Source organism: Balaenoptera borealis (assembly GCF_965194805.1).
Source record: "Balaenoptera borealis genome assembly, chromosome: 3".
Lineage (NCBI taxonomy): Eukaryota > Metazoa > Chordata > Mammalia > Artiodactyla > Balaenopteridae > Balaenoptera > Balaenoptera borealis.
Window position 1 is genome coordinate 107,267,358 of NC_138866.1, and position 18,700 is coordinate 107,286,057.

The window sequence follows — 18,700 nt, forward strand, 5'->3', positions numbered from 1 at the left end:
GCCTGTGGGATCTTCCCGGACAAGGCCTTGAACCCGTGTCCCCTGCATTGGCAGGCAGATTTTTAACCACTGTGCCACCAGGGAAGCCCTCCATAGACTTTTTTTTTTTTTTTGCCACTGTATTATAACTTTATTTAACTTGGTAAAAGCCAAAATTGATGGTTCTTAACATGGTATGTGGAGATCAAAATTAAAGAGTACAAAGTACCTTAAAAAAAAAAGCATTCAGCTCAATCCTGGTTCCTTCAATATTACTGCCAAACTTCTGTGAAAGAAGCCTTGTAATAAAGACTAACAGCAACATGGAAGATGATTTAAAAAAAAAAAAAGTTCATTTATCAATTTAACAATCTTGAAAAAAGAAAGTGACTATAATACTTGATGACAGACATCATGTTTAAGTGGAAAACACAAAGATTAAAAAAAAGTAATATCTCTGAAAATATTGCACAACTTCAGGTGTTTCCTCCAAATTTGCTTTATGTAATTGGATATAAATTAATGAACAAAAACTTAAGCAAGATACATGTAACAATTTAACAGAACCTGATAATCTAATTTCTTTCAATTTTTCTCAAACTCATCGTGGGGCTTATAAGAAAATTAACCAACATAGATACTGCTACAGTTGAATGTCAAATCTTTAAGTGCTTATGACATACTAAATTCTTCTATAATGCAATTATGAAGAACCCTTCAAGAGACTTGTGTTTTGTATGTAGAAAAGTGTTAAAGTCAAATGTTCAACTCAATATAAAATAATAAGAAACATTTCTGATTTGTTGGGTTGAGATTACTTCTCCTTTTGCTAATGAATGATTTTTTAGCTGTAATATCACTGAGTTGAACAAATATGTCACCTTTGAGTACTTTAAGAAAAATAAACACATGCTAAATGGATAAAACATTACAACTACATCCTTACTAGGCCATCTCTACTTCTAACACTTCAGAAGCTTAGAGATTCAGTGTTCTTATATTAACTGCAAGAAAAAGATAAAAGAGAAATTCCTTCTTTTTTGAGATCACAACTATGAAGTCATGTGGTTATACAAATTCTGCATTTGTGTGCAAAACATGAAACACATTTATCTTAATTCTCCCGGCTTAGAATTGTCAGTCAACTAGCAGGACTGTCCTTCCAAGAAACAGAAACAGAGATGTGTTTTACATAACTTCAATAACCTCAGCACTACAATACAGGGAAGGAGGTCACAGGAAAGAATAAATCAAAATTGTTACAACTGAGAAACTTTTCTCAGTTTAACCATGGTGCCACTTACATTTTTACATAAGCATGGTGGCATAATTCAAGCTCAATAAATCAGAATTCTTAATGTTTAAAATTTACCTTGACTTTTAATTATCACCATATTAACAACCAAAATAATTAGGTGAAACACATAAGAAAGGGTAATATTAAATCCCACTTTACTAGAGTTGGTTTCTTGACACATTAACTCATTTTTTTATAGAAAAGGGATAGTGCATCTCAGCTTGCTTACACACTAGGAGATCACTTTGAATTCTGCATTTCCTAACTGCAAACAGATATAGCACTTATAACAGGTTATAAATAAACGGGTTTTCAAGCATAGAGCCAGCCCCAACTATAATAATACACTATTTAAAAAGACCTAAGGCAATGAATTACATTTCCAATGGAAAAAAAAGAACTGTACAAACAAGCTTAAAACTACTTTTTTTGTGCCAGTGTTATAAAATGTAGCTTTTAATAAAACCTTGACCCAAATGCCAGCAACTTGAGAAAAGAATTTGGGTGGGGGGAAGAAGAAAGTTATTTCATTTAGGAAAAACAGCTACTATCTTTTTCCTAATCTTCGACATACACAATTTAAACTTATACAGCTGCTTTAACACTTTACACAATTCCTATGTACTGGAGCAGTAACAAGATCTAAATACAATTATATTTTTGAACACTGGGTCAAGGTTTTACATAAAAATACCTTCCTACTTTTCCCCCTAAGTTTCTAAAATATCACATACTTTTCCCCAACATCTGCAGCCATTCAGGAATATTTAGGAAACTTTTGTGCATGATCTTAATCCCTAATCCCTGGCTCCCTGGGCTCAGTGACAAAAGATCAAAACCACCAAAAATGATGGTTCACTTGAAGTCAGATGAGAGACCCTGGCTCAATTAGTCTCGTAGGACGAAAGCAGTGCTGCATCAACTGGCTCCACGCAGGAGGGGCATGTGAAGGATCTCATCAATCAGTCGTCTGTACAGTCCAGATGATAGACGTGCATGCACGGCAGAAATCGAATTGGGTCCCCGTGAACAAAGTCCATCATGCAGATCACATACTCCCGGATCTTTTTTTCTGATCCATCTCTTCCAGGTTCATAAACTCCTTTAGGCAAATGCTGTGTAAGGCCTATTCTTTGAGCTATCCTAATTTGTTCCTCTTCAGTCAGCTGAGTTGCTGGGCGAGTCTGGCTAGGTGTTGGATGATAGACCAGAACTGGAACTTGTTCCTGATACAGCGGTGGCGGCTCCTGATCCTGCTCCGTCCCCTCGCCAAAGCTAGCCCGGTCGGACTGAGACTCGTGAAGCAGGGAGATGTCATCCGAAGTGGGGGACTTGAGGCAGTTCCCCATCTTCCGGGGCTGCGGTGTGTGATCTGTGCGCTGTTTTGACAGTCTTCTCCCCTCCATAGACTTTTTAATTAGGCCTTCTGTCATCGCAGAGTCACAGAGGATGTGTGAATTAAATTGATTTTTTTCCCTATTATACTTTTCTCCTATTCTTAATTATTATAATAATTTACCAGTCAACTTCACACTTCCCAACTGTGTATGGATCTATGGTTTTGATTGCACAGCCTCTCATGACATTTTCTCTGACAACAGATACTAGTTGACTTCCTGTTTTTGGAAACTCCTCTTATTTCTAGTTTTGTGGTTTACCATTCCTAAACTCTGGACAAGTACCTCTGCCATTACTAGCAAAGCAATCAAGTCCAGCTCTTGTTAGTTATTCGTTGTAATAGCACTCTTCATGAACCCTTGATTAAACTATTCTTCCCTCACCTGTCCATTGGCAAAAATACATATACCCCTAATTTCTATCTCGTGTGTTACCTTGCTCCATGTAATTCCATCTAATGTCGTACAGTTAAACTGGGCAGATCATTTTGGCAAATCCACATTGAGTACATGATCCTACGAAGATCTGTGCTTTTCATCAGCATAACTAAGATTAGGATCTGAAAGTAGCAGGAGGAGATGCTAGTGAGAGTGCAGATGCTTTCAGGGCCATTCTTGTTCTAAATAGTGAGATGACTTTTTAACCAGACAGGAAATTTGAAAGTATAAAAATGGGCTGTAAATAAATCCCCACTTTCCTAGAAACAGACCCATTTTGGTCTGTTCTGCTTCAGGATTCTTATATATATAATTCTATATCCAAGATCTAGTTATTCATTTTTATTTTAATGATCCTCCTCTACTTCTCTAATACTTCCTGCTTGCTCTTTTTTTAAAAAATAAATTTTTAAATTTATTTGTTTATTTTTGGCTGCGTTGGATCCCCGCTGCTGCACACGGGCACTCTACAGCTGCGGCAAGCGGGGGCCAGCCCTCGCCGCGGCACGTGGGCCCCTCACCACGGTGGCCTCTCCCACCGCAGAGCACAGGCTCCAGGCATGCGAGCCTCAGTAGCCGTGGCCCACAGGCTCAGCAATTGTGGCCTAAGGGTCCTAGAGCACAGGCCCAGCAGTTGTGGCACACGGGTCCAGTCCAGTCGCTTCGCGGCACGTGGGATCCTCCCAGACCAGGGATCGAACCCGCGTTCTCTGCACTGGCAGGCAGACTTCCAACCACTGCGCCACCAGGGAAGACCCCCTGCTTGCTCTTGAGTAAAATAAACTACTGATTGCTTGGCCTCTGTCTAGATCACCTAGCTTCTAGATCTTTGGTTAAATAACGACATCTGCCTAGTTCTTTCCCCATCGTGACTCCCCCTTGATCATCCCTTTCCCATATCAACTTTTATATCCATGTCTTGACTGTTTCCTCTACCTCTTGGTTTTAAATTATTGACAACTCACTGGAGTATATTCGAATCCAAGGTGTTTAAGGTTGGCTTTTATTAGTTTGCTTTTTTACTTTACATTTAGGGATTAGAAGTGAGAGTAGTTTAGAAGGAGATACAGTTCAAGATAAGTACTAAAGCCATATTAAAGAAATAAAATAAGTTTGTCCATTCACTTTTCTCTTTGACTAAGACTATGGTGGGAATTTTTTTTTTCCACAGAAGGCTACACTTAAGTAAAAATTCACTTAATTTAGATATTTTTAAAAGGTAATTGATACATCAAAAATTGTCACTTTCTTTTTCTTTTTTTTTTTGGCCGTGCCATGCGCCTTGTAGGATCTTAGTTCCCCGACCAGGGATCAAACCCATGCCCCCTGCAATGGAAGCGTGGAGTCCTAACCAATGGACCACCAGGGAATTTCCGAATTGTCACTTTCTTTTAAAAAAATTTTTTAGAGGTGGGAAGGGGAAAGAAATGTGGTAACAGAGTAAGAAAAGTGATTCCACAGTACAGGCAGAGAGATCCATCTTTTCCTTTTAAATAAGAGGCAGGAAAAGGAGATAGATACAGAAACCGAGATAGATTTAGGGGCTGTTCATGTGCCCTGCATTATACTAAGCATTTTACGTTCATTATCTCATTTAATTTTCACAACTTCCCACTTTACATCTGAGAGAACAGGCTTAAAGCCCTGAGTAACTTGCCCAAGACCACACAACTTGTAAACAGCTCCAGTCTGACTTTTAACTTCACACCCTCAACAGCTTTGCCTCTCTGGGTGGGTAAGAAAGTTACTCTTAGGTGAGACTGATGTTTGTTAAGTAGGAGTAAAGTTCATCTTTCAATTTATAAAATTCCTTAGAAATCCTCTCGTCTCACTGCTTCTGTATCACTTTATAAGAAAAGAAAACTAAGGTCCAAAGACTTTAAATAATTCAAATCCAAGCTAGTTAAACAGAAATATTCAGGCAGTGCCTTCCTCTGTATTTTAAAGGCTGGAATTACTTAACTTTTGTATTACATAATCAGGTTTTCTTCTATTTTACCAGTTTACAAAATGTGATAGTATTATGTATATTGTTAATAAAAGTAACGTATATACTCTATATAGAATTATCAGAGTATTTTAGATAGAACAGGTTTTCGTTCAGTCTTCTTTTGTGATTTAATTGCCCATTTAAAAAAAAATTATAAAAACTATCTAATGTCATTTGTTTTTATGTAATAATAAACATACATTTTATACATTAATAAACAATTTATTAATTTAATATATGCATTCTGTATTTTTTTGTGAAATTAATACTTTAAAGACTGGTGAGTGAGATTAGGCAGAAGATTTAAGACTTAGAAAAGAAAGCTTTGTCTAAATATTAACAGAAGTGCTGGGATACAAAAGCAAGAAATATTCTTTTTTTTTTTTTTTTCCTTTTTGGCCGCGCCATGCGGCTTGCGGGATCTTAGTTCCCCAACCAGGGATTGAACCTGGGCCACAGCAGTGAAAGCGCCAGGTCCTAAACACTGGACCTCCAGGGAATCCCCAAGAAATATTCTTGATGGTGATTTAATTGTAGACTCTCAGGAACAAATGGGCCTAAAGTATTAAGTACTATACTGACACATGCTTTGTTATTTTAAGTAATAACCAGCATTGTTGACAGTGGACCAGTTACAGGCTTTTTTTGATAAATGTCAAGATCTAAAAGAGGAAGAAATTGAGGCTGATGGTCCATGAGAAGACAGGTCACCTATACCAAGAAATGGATACTTTTAGTTAAAACTTTTAAATATTCATGTGCTATGGATGATAGTAGCTTTCAATAGAAACGCTCCCAGAATTTACCTATCCTAAAGTGTCATTTGGAGGAAAATTATTGATAAGGTTATAGTTCCTTTCCAACAAACAGCCAATCTAATATATGATCTATACAAAATAAACTGTAAAACTTAGATATTATATAATATGTTGAAACGCATTGTGATAAGTATAAAGAGGAGGGTCAGATCTATTCAGTGGAAAATTAGTTTTTCTCTTAAATTATCCCAGAACAAGGTAGACCCTAACTGGGTATTAAAAATATGTTAGGTAATGAGACTGCATGGGTGAATAAAACATGGCTCTGGTCCTCAAGGAGCTTAAAATGTATTAAGAGAGATGATTAAGTAAACAGACAACTGCAACTCAATGTATAAAGTGCTATAATACTGTTAAGTCCAGGATTCTATGAAGTCACATAAAAGGGGCACTAATACCAGAGTAAGGTGGGATCATTACTACCCATGAGATGAATCCTCAAGCACTTAGCATAGTGCTAAGCATATGGTAGGCATTCAATATTTGATAAATTGGAACATACCTGATTTAAAAAACAAAACATGAGCCTGGACTTAATATTTGCTTAAAACAATGTCTTTAAACTTTATACCAAAATGTGTTTCTTTATGAATCCCCTTCATGTTGCAATAGTAATTTCAGTGACCTTGTAAATTAATCAGTACCTACAGCTGATTCTTGAATGTAAGTGCTACTAGACAACAGGAAAGACTTTGTACTTTAGGAGGAGCTGTGTCCCATAGTGCTGGACACATAGTAAATGTTCAAAAATAACAACTACTTAGTTTTTTTTAAAGCTTCAGAATTTATTCAGTAATTCTCTACCCTCACCACCAAATTCTTTAAAGGAATTTCTTCTTATTATTAAGATTGTGTATAAGTGAGAACTTGAAAAGTTTGATTCTTGTGCAATAATAAACACTATATTAACCAGTGGGAACTCTGAACAAGTAAATGAAAGTCTTGTCCTTGGTAAATCTGAAATAAAAATGGCTTACAAACGTTATATGGTATACTAGGGACACTTTACATATGATTGGAGTTAAAACTAATGCATATGAGCAATTAGAGATCAATGCTAAATTCTATGGTAATGACTGTAAATACATTATGACTTCATTGATTAATTCAATAAATATTAGGCTCCAACTTTATGATACAGCCTACAATAGGCCCAGAGATAGATTAAAAAATACAGTCTGGGGAACGAGGAGGAAAACATAATCATTGTACAGTGTGATTTAATGCTACTATAGAAAAAGTACAAAGTACTGTTGGTGTACAAATTAAGAGCAGCTAATGGTGCAGAGAAGGAAAAATTGATATGAAATGGATTAGTCATATGTGCTTAATTTTTTTTAAAAACAGGCGATATAATTTTATTGTGACTGTGTCTTATTTGTTATCTGATGTATTTTTTAGGAACTTGTATAGTATTTTTCTATTTTGTGAAACGAGATTAAAAAACCCCAAGGGCTATTTATAAGTTATGAATTAGTTGAACATGCCAAGAACTCCTATTTCTCATCATACTGTAGTGTACCTTTTATAAACTATATTCAAAGCCAAGTAGATATAATTCAGTGAGCAAATAAGATATCTACTTGGTCAACTATTTAGTATGTTGTGCAGATCTAACTAGTAGGAATAATTATATGTTTTAAAAAGATTATACAATTTCTCTTAAATATTAACTAGCTTTGATCAATTTAACAGTCCTTTTTCTTATTTCTTATTAAGGGTCTACTGTATTTGTTGGTAACAGACCAGGGGTTTCTCACTGAAGAAAAAGTTGTTTGGGAAAGCCTACACAATGTTGATGGCGATGGAAATTTCTGTGACTCAGAATTTCATCTGCGACCTCCTTCTGATCCTGAAACTGTATACAGAGGACAACAAGATCAGATAGATCAGGTAAATTTGTTGTTTTATCTTCTTCATATTGTTTAAAGTGCTCATTCCTTTCAAATGTGAATTTAGTCATCCAAATTTTTGAACTAAAGATTTGTTCATTAATATACTTGTGAAATTTTCCTGACACTTCCTAAATAGGTAAGTTATTATTCTACATGTACATTAATTGTACACTTTGGTTCAGAAGGCCAGATTATATTGAACTGTGAAGGTCATGGTAAAGAGTTTAAATTTTATTCTAATTGTAGTAGGGAAGGTATGCCAAGTATTAAACATGGAAGTGACATGATCTACTTTACCTTTTTTAAAATTGAGGTAGCATTAGTTTATAACATTATATGTTTCATGTGTATAACAGTATATTTCTACTTCTGTAAAAAAATATGGAATGCTTCACAAATTTGCGTGTCATCCTTGCATAGGAGCCGTGCTAATCTTCTCTGTATCGTTCCAATTTTAGTATTTATGCTGCCGAAGTGAGCACTATTATACCTTTTTAAAAACCTGCTATGTGGCAAATGCATAGGAAGGACACGGTTGTAAGCAGACTAGCAGTCCAAGCAAGAGGTGATGATGGCTTAGCCTTGGTGGTAGAGATGAAGAGACAAGTACATATTTGAGATCTATTTTGGTTAGTCAGAAAAAGTAGAAAAGAAAGAGTCTTGAAGATAGCATATACTGGATAAAGAGTAGGGGGGTGTTCTAAGCCTTAGAGTCCAAGGTAAGGAGGAACAGACACAGCAGGAGCTGCACTACTGAGCAGAATTCTTATTTAGAACTGAGACAGATGAGATTTTTGCCTGCTATTGGTTGGTAGGCTTAGAGCCACAAGTGTGTTTATTACTAGAAGTATAACAGTGATGTGACATTTTCCTCAACTGAGGCAGAAATATGTTTATGTTAAACAGTTGGCACATGTTTCGCTGATAACAATTTAAGTGCATAGAGACTGTATTCATTTAACCATTATTCATTGAGCAGTTGTATTGAGCACTATAACTACGTCCTGGGGACACAAAGATAAATCATTCAGTCCTGTCCTCAAAGATTCTGCAGTCTAGTTGGGGGGGCAGGTATTTGACCAACTAATGTTATATGTTAAGTTCTATAATGGTAATTTGAATAGCAAGCTGTGAATGGACAAAAGCATACTCGATCCAAACAAATGCTGATCTTTCTAGGACTCTTGGCTCTCCTTTGACAAACAGCCATAATAATCAACATACTCATTTTCCTTCAGAAGATATACAGGGGCATGGTTTTTTAAGTTTTACTTAAGAGAAATATACAGGATTTTTCTAACCACTGTATGTAAAAAATAGTGGCACAGGAATGAAGTAAAGCAATAGATTGCCACAGTAATCTAGTCGTAAGGTGTTGAGAATATATGTATGATATTGTCTTTAAAAGTAGCAAGGAAGGGACTTGGCAAAGAGCAGAGTTTGAAGAATTGAGGAGAAAAATTTGAAGGACAAATTCTTGATGTCAGTAAGATAATCATGCTAGATAGTACAAGGTCTTCACAGGCAACAACCTTTTACATATCCTCTGTGGTTATTTAAAATTCTCTTATTTTGAGGGTAGATTGGGGGAGGTGCACAAGAGTAGTCAAGTTTCATTCAGCACTAATTCTTAATAAAAGTGGATGTTATGTTAGATAATATAACTTTTGACCAAAGATGCATCACTTTCTCTCATAGGAAATAATCTGGGTGTGTGTGTAGGAGGAGAAGGGCATAGTTAAGTAACTGAATATGATTGTATGATGGACAGCTGTGTTGGCTTTAAAAATCATCTTTTGGAAGAATATTTAATAAATAATCTTGGGAAGTTCTTATGACTTTTTTTTAAACAGAAGACTTTTATGGCATTAAATGGAAAAGAAAGCAGATTATGATAGTTTCAGGGGTTGGGAGATGGGCGATGTGTTTGTGTTTGTATGTGAATATAGAAAAAAATGATTAATATATAACAATTATATATTAATTGTTAACAGTAGTTGGCTCTGTGTAATGATATTATGGTAATCTTAACTTTCTTATTTATGCTTTTTTCCTTTGTAACAATTTTCTACAGACATGTGGGTTTTTTTTTTAAGCTTTTCTGAATGCCTTATATACTGCTTCTAGAAAGAATTCCAAATGAATATTTAAAATATTTATAACAATGGCAACATCACTGAAATAATTTCATACCTCCCAAACAGAAATAAATAGAAAACTTCTATTTTTACATTTACCCTCTGGTATGTTTTTTAAAAGCCACTCTCATAGGTTTGTAGATATAACCCCTATATTCACACACGTTAGTTCTTGGATAAAATCTCATAGCTAAAAATGGTTATCATTTAATTTCTTAGGACTATCTTATGGCATTATCTCTACAACAAGAACAGCAGAGCCAAGAGATCAATTGGGAACAAATACCTGAAGGAATCAGTGATTTGGAACTAGCAAAGAAACTCCAAGAAGAAGAGGATAGACGAGCTTCTCAATATTACCAGGAACAGGAACAAGCAGCAGCAGCTGCTGCTTCTGCTTCTACACAGGCCCAGGTAAAAACTAGTGTTCTGATTCTTAAATATAATGATCACTTTAGCAATAAAGAAATTTGTGCTGAGATAAAAACTTTTAAGTTAGGTATTGACTCTGTTAGCATTTTTAGCATCCATGGATTTTATGACATTGTCCTAAGTTTGTGATTATCTTAATATATTTCTAATTTAGTTAAATTTACTTTTTCTGAGGTTCTGATGGGAAGATTTTCCAAATTTATTAAGTTCTTAATAGCTTCAAACAATATAAACCAATTTGAACAAATCTTTCCTATCACTTAGAAGGCAGTATGAGGTACTCCTGGAAAGAATGTAGACTTTGGAGCCAGATAAATGTGGATTTGCATTTTCTGCTTCTGTCTCCCCTTACTAGGTGCAACATGGACAAAGTCCTCTACGTCTCTTAGCTTCATTTTCCCTATCTGGAAAAAAGAAGATAATACTTAACCCTTAGGTTTGTGGTTAAGAATAAATAATGTTAGCATTTAATCCAATGTTTGACATGTGCTAAGTATTCAACAAAGGTTAGCACCTTTCCACTTTGCCCAGCTAAATGTTTTAAGCACTGAAAATGTAACTAAGGGGGTTTCTATTTCTTAAATCTCATTTCATTAAATGAAAAAAATATTCCCCTTCTTTTATGTTTGTACCATGCTAGAACTATTCCTTTGATTTGGGTATTCAAGAAAGCTTGATGCCCTTTAAGTTCTGATGAAACTTTAAATATAGAGGTCTCTATTAAAATAGGTATAACATTTCTATTTCTAGAAATATTGACTACTCCAAGCTTAAAATTTAAAACCTACCATGTTATGATTAGCTTTTCACTAAAAAAGTTCTCTCATTTCACAGAATACACATTTCACACTCTGAGTCCTCAGGGGTTTTTTTCCCTGCTTTTAAAATCTGTTTATTATAGTATTTAACGAGATCTTGGAGAACTATTGTAGCTTGCCAAAAGGTGTCACTTTCTTTAACATTTCCTGAACTTTAACATAAGTTATCTTGAATTTGAGTCTTCAGGCAATATAATGCTATATGTTATTTATTGTTTGAAGTTCCATTTACTTAGAATAATGGATACATTAATTATATCTATTCTGAATGATAGAGGCAGTTATTCAGATACCATATCACATAACAAGTCTATACACTAATAGCCTTTTTCCATTAATAATTCCTTTCACTCCTGTAGTTTTTCTTTCTAGATAACTATGCTTAAGCATCTTGGACAAATTGTGGTAATTTTTTCCTGTTTATTTTTCTTAAAGCAAAGCCAGCCAGCACAAGCCTCTCCATCGAGTGGCAGACAATCTGGGAATAGTGAACGTAAACGAAAGGAACCTCGAGAAAAAGATAAAGAAAAAGAAAAGGAAAAAAATAGCTGTGTCATTTTGTAACAAGTGTGGATCTTGTTGGAACCATCTGTATGTCTTCAGAAACAAAACCATAGGAGGAAAGGAAGAAAAACCGATAAATACCGTCTGTGCCTGATTTCCCAATGGATTTTGTTCATGTTTTTCAGGGGAAAGGTTGTTACTTAGTTACAATCAGACTTTTTCAAGTCACACAGTACACTCTTTACGAGCTGGAGTTTCATGTTACAAGTTGAAAATGCTGTGTGTTGTCATTCATGAAAAATAATGCACTTGTAGCCAAATAAGCAAATCACAGCAAATTTGTGTCATAGTGACATTCATAACTCATATCAGTTAGTAAGCTATTTCATCTTCTGTTCTAACAATGAATAGAGGTAATTGATTTTGTCTGATTCCTTCCTCAAATCTAAATATTAGCACAATAATTTCTGAAATTAATTTTTACAATGTTAAATTATGATCTAATCCATGAGAAACCAGGGGTTTAATATAGATTTAAAAAGAAAAAGAAAAGACAAAAATAACAAGAATAAATAACCCTCAATTGTATATTGGACTAGTTCAGCCCTTGAACAGCTTTACCTTTCTTTAGGAATGTACATTTTAGATATATCTTGAGAACTGATAATGGAGCTTGGATTTAATTTAGATAGAAAAAAAAAAGATTTGTATTTCTTTTCCAATAAAAAAAAAATTACATAACACCAATACTCATCAAAATCAAATCTTAATAACTTTGTAGTGTTATAAAATTTGAGGAATTTTGAAATCTTTAATATAGGTTACTTGGACCACAGTTACTATTTATTGATAGTGTGATAAGTGAGTATAAAGAGGAAACCATGTGGATGCTAGGCCTTGTAAATATGGAGATGTAGAAATAGAAAAGGAGATAGTTCAGTGTCTATCTTTTTCTAGAATTACCTTGAACCTTAAATTTTAAATCATGTTTATTTTCTAGAAAATTAAGTATACTTATTAAAACCAACAAGCACATTTTTGAAAGAATGTTAGATAATCTCTGAGTCTAGTAGAAAAGCATTAGTAAAAATCTGTTTGAGGATAAGAATTTGGAGGAATTTATGTAGAAGCAATCAGATTATTCTAACTTATGAGAACCAAATAAACCTATAACATCTTATAGTGTTTCTAGGATTCAGAAAGAATATTTATTGAACTTTATTATGAGGCAACACATATTTTCCTGTATTTCTATAGTTTGGACAACTATCCTTAATAGTCCTTTTTATATGCTTTATATTTAAAAGTTTGTTTTAGTCATTTTTGAAAAGACTATTGCTGCTGCAAGTAGTTACGTGATTTACATTCTAAGCCTCAGTAAATTTGTTTGTTCAAGAGCATCTTAATCTAACCTGAGCATCCACTTGGAGAATGCTTTTTGTGGTCTGGGGTGACAAAAGACTACAAAAAAAATGTGGTCTTGATTTCTTAAGCTATGTCCTTAACATTCTCCGTGATCCAGGACCAGATATAAGATAAATCTATATGTAAAAAGTAAAGTCTTATTTATGGAAGAAATTATTCTAAGGGAAATATCCAGGGTCAAGCTGTATCTTTTACATCCTTCTATACTGCATGTCTGTTTATGTTATACCATTTGTTATTCCTTCAAATTTCATATGCTAGCATGATAAGTCATCAGAGAACCTGTTTGGGGTATAAAACTTTCATACAAAATATTTGGTGAGTCTCTTGATAATAACCCAGAATATGTGTATATTGCTAAAGTAATCAAATGTACTACAGAATTCTCTATTGGCTCAAACAAGTTGATTTTTAGGCCAAGTTTATTCTTGATATCACTCTGTTGGTTAAAGGAGGAAACTCAAACCTCAGGGTTTGGTTTTCCCAGAACAGATAGTAGTGACAGTGCATTATATTTTATTAAGAAGCAAAACAATAAATCCTGAGAAATTTTAAAAAACATATTTGAGGCATATTTTTCCATAATTATATACTTAACTATTTATTGCCCTTGAAAAATATATGTGTAGAAGGTATTCTTCTGTTAATTGTTACTGTCTTAATTTGTTCCAAAGATAACACTGCCATTCTGCAGTTCCCATTAGAAGAAAAAAAAAAATTCACTCAAAACCAGCAGTGCTGCTATCAGATAAGTAAATGTCAGTGTATACTTATAAGAAATAACTAAGAAATGTAATGTGTTTGTTAATTCAACCTTTTTCTATGTACTATTTCCCAGTCAGGCTTTCTTACATTCCTGGAATTCAGTTTGATATACCAAGAGTAATAATGATAAAATGTTTACTTTGAATACTGTGGGGGAAAAATTAAATGTTCCATTCTATTTAAAAAAAAAAAAAAAAAAACTTCTGAGAGATACTGTTTTCCCATCCTTGAAAGTTATAAAGAATTTAAAGCTATTATGTCTTTATTTTGCTCAAGTCAACAAATTACATATTCAGACATTTCATTGTTGGTTTAGGTACACTGGAATTTGATAGTGGTATATTAAAGTCTTTCCTTCACAGTATTTTGTAATGCTTGAAAACTGTTACATGTGCACTGCTAGTAGAAATTAGAACTTAAACATTTTTGTTTTTAAGATTTATAGGCTAGATTAGAGACACATTTGCATCAACCAGTCACCTCTTTTGCAACCAGAGCTAGCAAAAGAAGCAGATGAATGAATGGATATGGTCATTGAACTGTCTGATACTTCAAAGACATTTCCTTAAGGTTAGTGACCAGTCTTTGTTAACAGTATGAAAATTTTCTTCATGTTAATCCCATTGAATCAACAACGCTGTGATTTATAATGTTATCAACACTAAAAAATGCATCGTGTATGTGTGTGTGTGTGTGTGTGTGTGTGTGTGTGTTCTGAAGCAAGGATCCATGACTTCTAATAGATTCTCAAAGGAGTCTCAGATTTAAGAATCATCATCACCAAGCTGTTTGAGGCAGCTAAAATTGGAATTGGCTGCTTCCTATAATATGCTGTTTCAATGTGCATAGGTAAAGTAACTTATTTCATGTTTCAAGATGTGAAGTTAGTAGTTGAATGAGACATAGATTTAAGGTTAGGATTAGTCTTTGGAATATATGTATATATTTTTTGTCTAAAATTTCTAGTATTTGACTACTTATGTTTTGAATTCTTCCTCATACTTCTTGATCTCAGCTTAATTAAGCAAGTTACAGTCAGAGATTAGTTGACTGAACCCAACATTAACCATTTTGTACTTTCACAAAACCTTAACACTTTGTTTTTAATGAATCACCAACTCAGTTCACTAAGAGACAGAAGATCTTGAGAGGAAAGAGGACTAGAAGTAAAATATATATTTAAGGAAAGAACTATCATATTAATGTTGGCATATAAAGCAGATATTTGTAAAATTCTGCTGGAGAAAAATCAAGGCAAGAATTTCTAGAACTGTCCTAAAACAATCTCATTTATTTAAAATTTTTTTAAAAAAAAGCAAAAAGCAAATTGTATTTCACTTAACTTTCCTATTCAATGGAGTTATTGTAAAACATGATGGAAAGCTTATGGCTTTTACCTATCACAGAATATTTGGGCATACAACTTAAACTATAATAATACATTTACTAATGTTTGATAAAATAAGATGGAGGCATTAAAGATGGCATATAATTTGTATTTTAAGGTATGGGAAATGTGAAATTCTGAATCATTTTGTCTAAAAACCTGGCTTTTATCTTGCCTTCGGCAAATTTACCATGCCTCAATTTACTCTAAATATCTAAAGGATGCTCATTTTTAGTGCTTTGCACCTTGGAATAAAGGACATAGTATAAGCACAGGGTATTATTGAAATAATCATAAGTATTACACACATCTTTTGTTCTTGAATGTGTAGATTTTTTCCCCCAATGACAATATTTCTAAAGCCAGTTTTTTGTTTTTTGTTTTTTTAATGCTGTCAAAGTTTGTAGAATTATCTTGTCTTTGAGCATGGCATCATCTCTTCCCCCAATTTTTTTTTTTTTTTTTTTTTTTTTTTGCTGTGCTGCACAGCATGTGGGATCTTAGTTCCCTGTCCAGGGATCGAACCTGTGCCCCCTGCCAGGGAATTCCCTCTTCCTCAAATGTAGTATTTTACAGTTGCTTTTGTGTTCTGTGGGCTATAGGATCAAAACCAAGAGTATTTTGGGAGTATAAAAGCATTAAAAATCTATTTTTTTTTTGATATCTTTCATATTTCTAAATATTTAGATTCTCTTTGCCTCTTCATGGAACAAAGTACAATGGGATCAGGTTACTAATACATATATGTAAACATTTTTGCATGGATGGAATTCATTTAGATCTCTTAAGTACTGTCCTTTTTAGGGCTATTTAAATTATTTCTGTTTTTTAAGTGTAAAATGTTATTTGATAATATACAGTTAAATTTCTTTTAGAAAGTGACCGAAAATAGTAAAATAACTAACCAGAACCAGAGTTCTTAGGTCCTGTAGTAATTGAGTGTCCTTTTTTACTGATGTCCAACACTTCTAAAGCTCTTGGGAAAACATAAAAAATTGTGGTTACTCTTCTCTAGTGACACTTTAAAATTATAATTGAAGGCTTCTTGAACAAAATATACTGCAATATAGAGATAATGCAGGCTAAGGGACAAATTGCAGGACCCTGATAAGTTTAACTGATTCTGAAGATCTGTCTAAATTTTAACTCATGCATGTCTTACTTAATCCCATTGTTTCTGCCATTAGAAATTAGAGTTTAATTAATTGCGATACACATATATATTTTTACATGAAGGATTCTAGTTTCTAATTTCACTTTTCTGATCTCAAAAAAATTCAGCTCAAAAAACAGGGTAAAAGTCTTCAGCTATTGCCTCAAGTTTAGCTTTATCCTGTTGAGCTGAGAAAGGACGAGATTTATATTTGTCTGCTTATAATAGATTTTTTTTAGGGCATGGTACTATCCCAGATAAGGTGTTGAAATACCATGGAAGAAACATAAAACCTAAGCTTTAAACCACAGTAGATTTAAAGAACAAAAAGTTGTAGTATTATTCTATAATATCTCTACTTCATCTGATATTAATTCTAAGAATTCCTTCAAGTCACTTAATAATTTATCACCATTAACTTTACAAACCTTATATCTATCCTAATTGTAATATCCTATCTTGAGAGGCAGGGGTGCCTCCTAGATTAGAGGGTGGACAAAGCAAAATTCTTCTGAAGGTGATCCTGGCTTATTTGGCTCTAGTAGTCACAGCTTTAATAGGAATTCAGGAAAGTGAAATACCTATTTAAATTCCCAAATCAGTGACCTGTCCAAATGAGCATTATAACTGAAATACCCTGCAGAGCAGTTCTAACTAATGAAATGTGTTTTAAGACTAAGATTGGCATTTAATCTGTCCTGTGTGTCTCTCAGTTTTGTCAGTTTTTGTTGTTTTTTACATCGTGGTTGTATGAAATAACCATTTTTTTCCAGGGTATATAGATGAGGATTTGAAAAGCTTCCAGTAGTTTTTGTTAAAATGCTATCTTCTCAGTAAAATGACAACTATTGTTTTCACACATCTACATATCACAAGTAGGACAATATGATCAGAGATTGATGTATGATTGCTACCCAACAATCAGCAAAAGGGATAATCTTCACTTGTGAAACTTCAGAGGTCCCCTGAAAGTCATTTCCTAAAGTTAGTGCATGTGAGTCTTTTTTCCTTGAATTGTGCAGAATAATTGGCTTGTGGCACATATTTGGAGGAGTAGCAAGTGAAATGGTATAATGACTGCAGAGAAAGTGATCTTGAAATACAACAAGAAAAAACAAATTTTCTTCTTCCACTTTATTGCCCAGCTATTTGGGTCAGGAGGTTGCTATGATAGATCTCTATGCCAGGCCAAGAATGGCCAATTGAAATAGAGTTCTCAAAGAGTTTAAATATATAGATTGTGTACGAGTGCCTATTTTTTTTTCTCCTCCTTTCCTTTACTATCTTAATGCCCTTTCTACTTCTGAAATAATTCATCTGTTTTGCTTTATGACCAGCTTTAATTCTAGTTGTAGAATAATAGCAACCCTAGAGACTGATAGAAAAGAGCATTGAAATACATTTTTTGAATAAAGATACCTAAAAGCATCTACCCAGCTTAGGGTTGAACTGAATTTCTATGAAAGAAAGTTATTGTTTTATATGCTAATTATGCTAAAACTATTTGATTTTAAAAAGTAAGTCTTAAGTTTCAGAAGTTTCATTTTTGGAGGATACTCCTAAAAAAGGCATATTGAACACAGATGGGAAAATATAAAATATTTCTGAAGGAATTATTCAGTATTATTCAACGTTTAATTTCATGTTTGTTATTGTACCACAAGGATAGCGTCATTCTTGGATTAAAATGTTGGATTTTTGTTAATATACTTAAATCTGTAACCAGTGGTAACACCCTTAGTATTTTTTATTATAGATTATATTTTATTTCAATAAACTTTGATATTTAGACCAAAAAGTCTTTCTGCTATATATATTAATCTCATTAAGCTACTTCTTACAAATGTTAAGAGTGGGGAAATGGGGACTTGACATTAATTCACATTTACTTAGGATTAACTCTTAACATACTTGGACCAACTCTTGATAAAGACAGTGCTTTTCCCTCAAGAGACAGTGAACAAAGAAACAATTAACTCTAAATTATACAATAGTTAACTACCTGATCCCAATGGTAGATTTGTTATATCTGATACTTCTATTCTCTTGGAGGACTAAGTTAGCAAGAACTGAGGAGGGAATATTTTCTCTTTGCACCATGCCAATCCTAATATAAAGTTTTTTGTCCAACAAAGTTTTTGTCAGCCGATGTCTGGCATTTCTCTGTGAAAGCTCTCTTTCTTTCTTTCTTTCTTTTTAAATTAATTATTTATTTATTTAGGCTGCACCAGGTCTTAGTTGCAGCATGCGGACTTCTTTTTTGC

General features: G+C 33.8%; 1 protein-coding gene and 1 pseudogene across 6 annotated transcripts in view; one reads left to right on the plus strand and one right to left on the minus strand.

The window, feature by feature from the left end:
- Positions 1–18,700, plus strand: part of MINDY2 (MINDY lysine 48 deubiquitinase 2) — a 122,999-nt gene that overhangs the window by 84,714 nt on the left and 19,585 nt on the right. For 2 of the 5 annotated variants that reach the window (XM_082388110.1, XM_082388111.1), the window contains exons 7-9: positions 7,639–7,812; positions 10,172–10,366; positions 11,638–14,466. In XM_082388110.1, the coding sequence (XP_082244236.1) occupies positions 7,639–7,812; positions 10,172–10,366; positions 11,638–11,766 (498 nt within the window). In that variant the 3' untranslated portion in view covers positions 11,767–14,466. Of the gene's footprint in view, positions 1–7,638; positions 7,813–10,171; positions 10,367–11,637; positions 18,697–18,700 lie in introns of those variants that run through there. The other 3 variants (XM_082388113.1, XM_082388112.1, XM_082388114.1) reach the window with 3 other exon arrangements.
- Positions 461–7,627, minus strand: LOC309626832 (RING finger protein 11 pseudogene; annotated as a pseudogene). Its single transcript has one exon. The product of its transcript is annotated as an RING finger protein 11 pseudogene (transcript).